We start from the raw sequence: 11,174 nt of genomic DNA on the forward strand, positions 1-11,174 counted from the left end.
CCCCCCCCCCCCCCCAAATTGTTTCTGGTGGGGGAGGATTTGTTGGGAGGATTTAAAATCAGTGCTGTACCATTTGGAAGCCAGGGCTGACAGGGTAGGTCCTTGCTGTTTTGAGATATTCTGACCTGCTAATCTGTCTGCGAAAGGACCATTCTCTGGAGTCTGGCCTCCAGGGTTGCAGCTGGTTTGCAGGACAAACTCAACAGTGTTATTCCTGTAGCTGTCAGGGTAGTTTTAAGTTATCAAGAAACTGAACAGGAACTTGCTTCCTCTCCCCAGGTACAGCTGGTTAGTTGCAAAACCCTTGTGCGGCTTCTGGCTTTAACTGGAGCCCGTTTTAGATACTGTGGATAACTAGAGAGATAAAACCACTCGACTGTAACGACTTGGTAATATTGAACTCTTGTTTTCACAACAGAAATCTTGCTATCAGTGCACACGGTCCTCTTTCCCTGTAAAGAAAGCGTGGCTCAGCACATGAGCAGTGGAGGCACATGCACGCGCATACCCATGCACATTTATTGAAGGACAGTTTTAAAAAACATCAGTAGTTAGAGCAGGACCTTGGGGTGGGGACAGGGACTTTAAAGAAGTGCGCAGTTTCACAAGCTTGTGTACATCAGAAAGTACGCTCCTCTCCCATAGCTAATGAGCCGTTCAGCTTGCTGGGTTCACTTTGCTTCCCTCCTGCAGCCGGCAGGTAGTTCTTTCAAGAGCCTCTTCCCTGTATATTGCAAACAAACCTTTGAGCTTCCCCTGATGGTTGAAATGTCCAAATGGAAGTTAGTAGCTTAGATTTGGCTCTTAACGTGAGAAACTTGTTATCATAGAGCTGCATCTTTCCCATGGCTACTCCAAAATAAGTGACATTCAGAGGATCATCGGTTGTTATTGTATCCAGACATCTTGGTGTTCACATTGTGCTGCTAAAGCAGAATGGCAGATGGAGAAACTAGTATTGCCCTGGGATCCTACCTCTTCTAGGAGCGGGTTTGAGGGAGAACCATATGACACTTCTGCCTTTTCAGCGTGTCTGTTAGCCAGAGTGTAGCTGGAGTTGGGAAAGAGGGGGGAAAAACACATTTTTTTTTCTAGCATTTAACTTGTTTTTGACTCGAGTCTTTCTAATACAATGGAAGAGAAAAGGCAGGTAGCTTATCATTCTGCAGCCTTGTCTTCCTGTTTGCCTACCTTCTCCAAAAGTGCGTCAGTATAAGAGAGGGGAGAGACTCATTATGCACGTCCTTCTGGTGACCACCTGCCTGTCAGAGCAGTTATTCTGGAAGTGGTTTGCTTAACGGGTTATGTTGCTTTTTCAAAAATGATTTATACAATATGAGTTTAGTGCCTGGTCAGCCCTGAACACGCAAGTCCTCCAGTAAAAGGCGTGCAGGCAGCAGCAATGGCAAAGTCTCTTCCATGTTCCCTTTTTTTGCCTCCCGTGAGGGCCCATCTTTAGGGGAAGAGTTCATTATCCCTGCCAGGTCTCGGCTTAGTGCTTCTGCTAACGTGACAAAGTCGGCTCCTGAGTAGGGCCAAGAGCTGGTCATGGGTTTTCTGATCTGGGGCCTAGACAGAGCCAACCAAGCTCATTAGCATTAGGTCACCAAATGGCCACCAGACGGTAACGATGTTTGGTCATTACCGAGTCTGAGCTATGGGCTTAGATGAACGTTTTCGAGTGGGTTCTACCAGTTCCTTGAACAGTCACCCTCTTGTAGCTACCCCACCAGGCTGTAGGCAAAATCTGCCTTGTTTCCTTAGTGCTTTTAAAGTTGCAATTGTTTTCCAGGTCCTTCGGTGTCGTCCTGTGGGAGATTGCGACATTAGCAGAGCAGCCGTACCAAGGCATGTCCAACGAGCAAGTTCTCCGTTTCGTGATGGAGGGGGGCCTGCTAGACAAACCAGACAACTGTCCTGATATGCTGTAAGTATTGCCAGTCATCTCTCACGTGCTCCATTTGTTTCCCTCTCTCCTCTCTTGAAACTCAAATGCCAAGTTTCTAAGGTAAATCTAGCTCATTGTTTCTAGTGAATGGATCTGTTGGTAGCGTGGTGATGAGCATGATAGAGTCATTTTTTATCAGGGCTCAGTGGCAGTTGGGAGAAGCCAGCTTTCATACTCTTGCAAACTTATAGTGCTGTTTCCACTTCATTGATGTGGTGCTCAAACTAATGGGTGGACCTTCATTCTCTCTCTGACTGTCCTTTTTCTCTCTCCATGACCTGCCCTGTTCTTCCTGCTACCATTCATTGGTGCTGTATCTGGTTTAAACTAAGTATTTTTAATTATTTATGTGCCTCTCCTTTTGATCTTCTCCCCAGTGTAAAGGCTAGTAAATGACCAAGAACGCAGTGTGATGGACTAGGACAAACCTGTTGCAGTGCTAGGTACTGTTTGGAAGTGTCCCTATCGATCTAAATAACTGCCACCAAACACTTTTGCTAGTAACAGTAGTCTCACTACGGCCAAGGATTAGATTCCCTAAAATGCAATCAACAACCTTTCCTGGTGCTGAGCAAATTTAGTTTCAGTAAAATGAATGGTATTATTTGGAGGACTTATCAGAGACTTCTGCTTCTTAATGATTTCTATTTTAAAATAACGCTGTTGGAAAGAAGTGTTTGGAACAAGCAGAAAATTCAAAGATGCCACTTAAGTCGAGTTGTTTGGGTTTTCCAGTGTCCTTTCCCAGTGTGTTCTCTCTCTTTGGGATCTAAGCTTTTTCCATAATTCTGCGTACAGATAAGATACTGCAGCAACTTAGCATCCGCTGCCAGTCATGGGTGCTCACTGCATTGAGAGCCATGCCTTCTCCCTGGCTCATAGTTGTCTTTTCTATAAACCACAAATAAACAATAGTGGCCAAGAGCACTTTCTTTCTCATGCAGGTCCAATAAAGCTACCTCGTACCAGAGATTCTTTAACCAGCATAGACTTTTTCAGCTTTTTGCTTTATATTGTTGAAATGCTTCTGCTGGGTTTTGTGTTCAGTCATTTTGGTTGTTCAGACATTTACTACTTTGATATGCTTCCCAAACGAGCTCTCTGGAAGGAAATGCCATGTCTTGCAGTTATTGAAATTTGTTGGAGGCCCACAGAAGGGGCTTGGGATTCTTAGGAAAAGAGCTTTTTTGGCTGGAGCGCTTGCTTTGGTTTCAGATGACATTCAGTTTTGTTTTGTTGTTGGAGGGGGTGGGTAATGGGTGGCGTAGGCAGGAGGAGGAGAGGGGCGGTATGGCTGCCGTGTGACTCCCCAGTCTCACATTTCTTCCTGTCCATGATTCTGTGGAGAGTTTCTGGCAGTCAGATGGCTCTGAAGTCATGCCTGACATTGTGGGAATTGTGTAGTAGGGGGCTGGGAACATGACAGATCCTAGGTGAGCAGCTGTTATTCTAGGAAGCACTAGAGGGAACTTACAAAAAACAAGAAAAAACCAGTGTGGATGAACTGGGCAGATGGATTTAGCCTTAGAAATTCGCCATTAACTTGCTGTGTATATCTAGCTGGGGTAGGAGGGAATTGCAAGACCAGCTAGTCACTCCCACGAGCATTTTACTTGTTTGGTCTCATTGCTGGATGAATCTGCGTCAGGTCGCCAGCTAGCAAAGCGGAACAGTGTGGATACTGTATAGCAGAAGTTTTTCGACCTTTGTTAAGGAGAGTACCCCTTCTGGTGGGTACTCCTCGTAGCAGGTACCCCCTTCTGGATGTGGAGCAGAGCTGGGGGGATCCCAAATGCGAAGTGACTGTGTGCGGTGATGGCGCTTCCCAAGTACCCCCGCTTCTCCGTGCCACCGCTGCGTGCTCCCTGGGGCCTTCCCACGTGGGTCTTCAGCCCGGTTGACATCCCCTGTTGTGTTCCCCTCCTCACCCCCATCCCTCTAATGTTAGTCCCTCGCTCGGGCAATTTGTATTTCCCTACTGGCTTTGTCATCTTTTTGGATTCACAATCCTAAACTTCTGAGTTGATGGGGTAATCCGGGCCTCATTCATATTGACCCGAGAAAGATGCTCTCACTTTCATGCTAGAGTCCCCACCAGATCACAACTCCAGACCCAAAACTCCCAACCTGGGTAACTTAACAATCCAGTTTTGAGTTTTGCTATGAGCCTGGGGGGCACAGCCAAACCCAGAATCCAAGTAGCCCAAACCCAGGGGCTGTAAAGCTTGAGTCTTGTTTCCTGTGTAGCTGCTGCAATGGAAAGAAATATTGGGAAATCTGCCTGCTTGCAGGCTTTGCTGCTCCTCCAGGGAAGAGACAAAATAGGAACTCCGCTGTGGGATCTCCCTTCGCCTCTCTCCATCTTCGCCTTTAAGATGCCACTTAAGGGAAAGATGGGCCAGTGGCACCCATTGGATTGGATCATATATAACATTTCTTGGCATCATCTATGCTGTAGAAATTCAAAGATGCCACTGAAGTCCAGTTATTTGGGTTTTCCAGTGTCCTTTCCAGGTGGACTCCCAAGCTCTCCTGTCTGATCCATTTTTTTCAAACGTACCTCAGGCTGCTCCCCTTCAGCCTGACCTGTTATAATGCAGTGTCAGCAAGCAGTGCATAGTCCTGTGACCACGGCTGCGCATTGCATGATGTCTTCCCCTTTGGTGCCGTCTCGTTCCTGGATATGGCTGAACAAAGCCCAGGTCTTGGGAAATACAATTCTGTGCCCTGTCACAGAATAGGCACTGATCTCCCTGCATCACCAGCTCATGCAAGGTCTAGTTATTTCACCAAATGTTTTATGCCTCAAGCAAAGAAGGTTCCCCCTCTTGGATGGAGGTTGGTGTTGGATTTTCCTGGTAAAGCGTCCGGTTCCCTGGCACGCTGGTCCCGCCGGGGGCTGTTTTTAGCCTGAAGGCACCAGTTGCAGTGGAAACCTAATGCAGCTGGTCCATTGGTCCAGGATATTTTAATATCAATTCAAGATGCCCAGGAAGCAAAGTCCACCTGCTGCAGGAAAGTCAATAACTGCCTGGACTCAGCATAGTGTAAATGGCAAGCCCAGAAGAGGAGCTAGTTATCACTGATGAGAAATCTAGCGTGCGGCATCTCTTCAGCGCTGGGCCCTCTTTCTCTAAATTTGTCCATTGTGCAAGCAGCTAAAGCATAGTTGTGGGTTGTTGGTATGTAAGGCAGCATTTGGTACTGACTTTTGGAGCAGGTGGGGAATGTACCAGCATCCAAAGGCCTCTAAAAAGGAGGTAGACCACAAGGTTGTCCAAGGGCAAAACTTGAGTCTTGTACATAGAAGGATTGCACCAGAGCTTCCCTCGCTTCGGTTTGCAGGGCACCATCTTGCTCCGTTGTTGACAACAGCCATAAGCCCTGCAGTCATTTCCACGAGGGTTTCTGTGTAAGATCCTTGTGTTAGCTGTGATTGTAAGTCACTGCTTCGCCGACTTCTGGTTGTGGAGAAATGTTAATTTTTAGCTGGGCCAGAGACTTAATACATGGTAGTTTGTTTCTCGGTTTCAGCTTAGCCAGGGTTTTCCCTAATGCTCATTAAAGATGGGGTATGCTGGGTGTTGCTGGGCAGTTACACCGGGATTTGCAGAAGGGGAAGATATTAAAGAAACAGCTCAACAGAAGGAACTGAGGTTTCTTTCCAGGTGTTTTTATTCAGCTGTTGATGGGCAAGCGAAGCTTGGATTGATTCCTGTTTAAACCGCAGTCCCCTGGAATATTTTGCATGATGTTACACTCGGACATACCGTAACAACAGATGGAGGCCAGGCAGTATAGCCGATGAGAGGCATTGGTGCTCATGTGGCTTACACACTGCGATTGTTGCAAGCGTTTGGCAGGCTGTGGCTGCGTGTTGGGGAGCTTAGTTTACTGCTCGTAGCCTCTCGCTGGGTTTTTAAAAGTTAGTTTAGTTGCGCGGGGTGGCATTTGGCTGTGTTCTGAAGCAAGGGTGCATTGAATGATTGCTTCCCCCAGATTGTTAGCCAAATTACACAGCTCCAAGTTTTGCTTTGTCCCTGGGTATAGCTCATTTTCCAGCCAGCTTTTTACCCCTAGACAAGTACAGAGGTCAGCCCTGTCTTCTAGCGGGCAGGAGACCAGCAAGGACCCTCCCCTCCCCTCGCGCCAAGTTCCTGAGTGTCTGACTTGGCTATGAAGAATCGAGCAGAGGCAAATCACAAACACGCAGATCGCAGAGAAGTAAATCACTTTTCCACCGGGGCTCTTCTTTCACCTTTTTAATATTCAACGCAACAAACACGTCGGCTTTTGCTGTGCCGCTCTGTTGACAGAAAGTGGAGAGCTCATTCGGAGAAGGTTGAAGATCCCACTGCCTCATAATTCATACAAGTTCCCAAGCCTGCCTTACCATCCCTCAGAAGGAAACTTTTTTTTTTTTTTTTAATTAAAAAGCTAGTTTTATCAGCTAGTAAATTTCTCCATTGTCTGCTGGACGGCAGTCTGGTACACTGAGAGTGGAAACAAGATCCCAGAGTAAAAAAAAAAAAAAAAAAAAAAAAAAAAAAAAAACAGCATCCCTTTTATGGGAAGCTCTGTAAGGTTTTTGAATCTGGACTAGCTTAAAAGAAGCATCACATGTCCTTGTTTGTGCTGATGTCACATGCATTACTCTACGGCTTGTGGTATGTCCTTAGCATTGCCCCTAGGCCGCAGGGCAAAGAGCCAGTGAATATCCAGTGTTCCTGGCTCCAGCTGATGCTTCTATTCAGGGACGTAGCAGTCAGCTGGAGAGGAAACAGCAATGAAGTAACAGAAATGGATTTTATATATTTATGTCACAGCCTTTCTCCTTGTTTGGTGGGGGAGGGGATGGCACATTTTTAATGACTGGCTTTACTCTTAGCTCGAAAAATGTGTCTCAGGGCTGCTGACACGAAGCAAGCGGTAGACGCACATTTTCATGTGTGCACGTGATGCACAACTATCTGTTATCCATTCAGGTGACTTCTCTGTGTTGGGTTGTTTGCTGACATTACTTTTTTGGCCGTTGCAAATTAAAGGGATACAGCCGGGCTGTTGATTTTTGCTGTGGTGCCAACCAAGCGTTAATAGAAGTGTGTTTGTGGTTACAAATGTGTTTCAATTAAGATAACTTGTGTTTGTATTTAAACATTTCCCTGCAGTGCTTTCAACCCATACATGGCAGCATTTCAGTCTGTCTTATCTCGCTGTCGCCATATTCATCAGAGGGCCTCCCCCGGGTACAATATCAGTATTACTCTCCTCTCTCGGTTGACACGAAGCAGATTTTCTGGGCTGGTTTTGTACTTGGGTGCATGTGTTTGTGACTGGGAGGGTACTGCTGCAGTGGCTTCAGACTCCTGGCGCCATGGCACGGGCCCTAGAAGCCATGGTAAGACTGACTGCTATTGCCATGACCCTGGAGGCCAGGGTTTCCTGACTTTGGGGCAGGCCACATGGTTGGTGCTGTCCCAGAGCCGGGAATCCCAGAAACAGGCCGCCATGGTGGAGCAGTGCATTGGCAGGAACCCTGCTTTCCATTTTGGGGGATTTGCCAAACGAGAGGTTCTGAATCAAGTGCTCTTGAGGTGAAAAACAAATCAGCATTTTTCTGAATAATCATTTTTGTCAGAAAATAATCAGCTCCTTATACTCTGTGGAGGAACGTTTTGCTTCCATGACCTAGGAGATCCAAGTCAGAAATCTCTGAGGATAGCCTTGTTTCCAGAGGCGTAGGCTGGATTGTTAACACTGCTGGAATCTCTCCATCTTGGTATTTCTCTGAGCCTCCCTGCCACTGCAGCATTTCACGAATGGAGTGATGGCTTCTTGCAGCATTTCATCGACTACAGAAATATTGCCTGTTTTGTGGACCTGAAGCCCAGAGACAAAGGGCTCTGGACAGTATTTCACAGGCAGTCTAGCTGAGCTGGTAACAACACAGGTAGCTCCAGCTCCCGGTCTCAGCCGCAGGAAGAAGTCTTACTGCGTCACCAGAGAACTCCTCTGGGGTGGTCTTGATTGACACACATTCTTTTGTCCTCCTGTTTTTAGATCCTCTTTTATTTCAGCCTGAAAACGAGTCCACTTCAACCAGATGCCTTCGCACATAAAGCATGGTTGGTTGGTTCTGAGTCACATTTATGATATCCATTGCCTTCAGGTTTTCTATATTAATTTTCTCCCATTAGCTGGCTACTGCCATAACAGGAGGCGTCCTTGACGCTCACTCCAGCCATCAGAGGGGGAAATATTTGGTCTTGTCTCGTGCAAAGGGCAGGCCCTGCTGTGAGTGACCTCCAGTCTTAACGTCACAAAAAATGCTCTTCATCCCGCATATGTTGCAGTTTCATCTCGTGGCTTTGTTTTGCCAGTGTGCGGCCGTCATTGGAGAGAGAACCATAAATGTGTTTTAAACAGGTGATCTCATTCTCTGTAAAATAGTAACGTAGCCCTGGCCAAAAAGGCAAGTCAGTCAATAGGCTCTTAAAAGAAATACCAAACAATGGTGCTCAGATCTACAAGGGGTTTTTAAACTCCCACGGTGATTTTTCTTTTTTCCCTTGGGGAAAATTGTGGCTTCATTCTTTTGTTTTTCTGGACTTTGCTGTAGTGCTTTTTTCCTACTATTAAGGTCTTTTAGGGTCATAGTAACAGGGTGGAGGATTTGAATTGGTCTTTCCCATGCAAAGCACCTGTAAGATGCTGTAATTACCCAGGTGAACGTTAGCACTGGGTGATAACCATGGGCAAGAGAAACATTGAGTAGGCGCAGAACAGTGATTCTACTACCTCTATATGCAACAATCATGTGAATACTGATAGCGAAAATTGTGGCCTTTTCTGGTGTCCCAAAAGTCATGGAAAAATTGGAAAGGATACAAAAATGAGCAGAGGCTTGAAAAACACCTGCCAGTGATAGGCTTGGTCTTTTTAACTGGTTTATCCCAGATACATTCTTCATCACTTAGACTTGAATCAAAATGGTATGTTTTCCTAGCATCTATACTGTTATTCTCAGATAACCAAGCTGAAAAGAAGGGCGGCCCCCACAGAGTTGGGGCTGCAGGAAGGGAGACAGGAATTGTCATGGATCAACTCTTGTTCATATGAGTGTTTTAGGAGAATAGCACCTGGGGGCAAGAAGTGGCCACTTCCGGTCTAATTCTCTCTCGGAGCATTGTGCTGCATTCACAAACGAAAGAAATCCTGCGACCTGTCTACAGTCTTAATAATGGTCCTTGAAATCTATTATCTTTCTTTTGCATAAGTCTGGTAGAAATTATCTTGCTGCATCTCTAGAAATCGGTCTCCTACCTTTCTAGCATTCGAGCTGGCCTGTTGGGTACTAGGAAATGGGATCTAAAACTAGATATGGTGTTTTTTGGGTTTGGGGGTAGGGCGAAACCTTGTACTCTTTCTCAGAGGTGTATTTTGTATTTCATGTCACAGACGCTCTGATTCAGTGCGTTTAGTCATTGGGTTTGCCCAGGGTGCGCATGAGAAGCCTTGGGGTGGCTGCAGTTTGAAGTCAGCCACCCACCGAACAAAAAAGCATTTATTTAGTCAATGTTTTGTGTGTGTTTTAATTCCAGGTTTGAGTTGATGCGCATGTGCTGGCAGTACAACCCCAAAATGAGGCCCTCCTTCCTGGAAATCATCGGTAGCATTAAAGACGAGCTGGACCCAGCCTTCAAAGAGGTCTCCTTCTTCTACAGTGAAGAGAACAAGCCCCCTGACACGGAGGAGCTTGACCTGGAGACTGAAAACATGGAGAGCATTCCTTTAGACCCCTCCTCCACCCTCCAACCCACTGACAAGCACTCAGGACACAAAGCTGAGAATGGCCCAGGCGTGGTGGTCCTGCGGGCCACCTTCGAGGAGAGACAGCCGTATGCACACATGAACGGGGGACGCAAGAATGAAAGGGCCTTGCCTTTGCCCCAGTCTTCGGCCTGCTGATCCTTAGTACAAGAGTCTCTTGCCCACACACCCACCCACCCACACGCACGCAATTGAGGGAAGAAAGAAAGAAAATACAATGTATTCAAAAGCCTACTGTACCTCAGTGGATCTTTGGAACTGCCATAGCTGCACACAGGAGAATCCTCTTTTCAGTAAACATGTTCTAGTTTTTTCTTTTTTTTTTTCAATATGCGAGCAGATGTTTGTTTCGGTAATGGACTCCGCTCGTGGGGCGCAGTTGGCCTTTTAAAACGCTAATGTTAACACTTCATAGCAACAGAAAAACTTGAGATCCAATGTCTCTCTCTCTTTTTCTTTCTCTCTCTCTCTCTCCTTCCTCATCCACCCTCTTCTTTCTGTCTCTCTCTCTCTCTGTCTCTCTCTGCTTCATAATGGGAAACATATCTGCGTGCAAGTTCAACCTTACAACACAGGCTAGGTGCCTCCCTGGTAGCCCTCACAAACACCTGCCTAACACTGTAGGTCTTTATAAAAACTGAATTTAAAAGAAAAAAAAAGACTGGATTTTTAATGTTGCTCTTTAACCTTTTTAGGAACATGTAAAAGAATTAAAAAGGGCCATCATTCGTCCAAGGTTGTTACCATTTTCAACGCTGCCAAATTTTGCCAAAAAACTGAACTTTTATTTGTTTTTTGTAGGCATGGAAAGGAGCACAGTAACCAGCTGCTCTATTTAAAGGAAATACTGACCAATACACTCCATTCAATCATACACTGGTATTTAAAAAAAAAAAAAAATCAAATTTGTCTAGATCTTTTTTTTTTTAAACTGGACAAACCGAATTTTTTTTCTCATGATGGAGAAGACGGGGTGAGGTTTAGAATCAGCCCTCCCCGCCACCCCTACACCCAACACCCACCCTTATGAATTCTGGACAAAACTGGCAGTGGTGAGCCAAACACATGCATTTCGTGCAAAAAGTCAATCGCACGCCAAAAATCAATACAGTAAACAGACGAACCGGAAGGGATCTCCGTCGTGGCAGCCTGCCTTCCTTCGCAGGCTTGCAGGAAAGCGCACGTAGAAACACACCAAATTGGAGACGACAGAAAGCAGTAAGCGGATTCAAGCATCCGGCGCTTTGTTGCCCTTTTCTCTCTGTTATTAAGACTTCTCGAAGGGTCTTGCAGTTCTATGTTAGACCATGGATCATTTGCATACACATTGTCTTTTGTGTCACTTTTATAACTTTTTTACGGTTCAGATACTCATCTATATGTCTGTACAGAAAGA

General features: G+C 45.9%; 1 protein-coding gene across 1 annotated transcript in view; it reads left to right on the forward strand.

Moving 5' to 3' along the window:
• Nucleotides 1-10,714, forward strand: part of IGF1R (insulin like growth factor 1 receptor) — a 296,066-nt gene extending 285,352 nt beyond the window's left edge. The window contains exons 21-22 of the mRNA XM_019504019.1: nucleotides 1,793-1,927; nucleotides 9,550-10,714. Of these exons, the coding sequence (XP_019359564.1) occupies nucleotides 1,793-1,927; nucleotides 9,550-9,916 (502 nt within the window). The 3' untranslated portion in view covers nucleotides 9,917-10,714. The remainder of the gene's footprint in view (nucleotides 1-1,792; nucleotides 1,928-9,549) is intronic.
• The last annotated feature ends 460 nt before the right edge of the window (nucleotides 10,715-11,174 follow it).

The sequence above is a fragment of the Gavialis gangeticus genome, unplaced genomic scaffold (genome assembly GCF_001723915.1).
Source record: "Gavialis gangeticus isolate Ggan-Ray unplaced genomic scaffold, GavGan_comp1, whole genome shotgun sequence".
NCBI classification, from domain to species: Eukaryota; Metazoa; Chordata; order Crocodylia; family Gavialidae; genus Gavialis; species Gavialis gangeticus.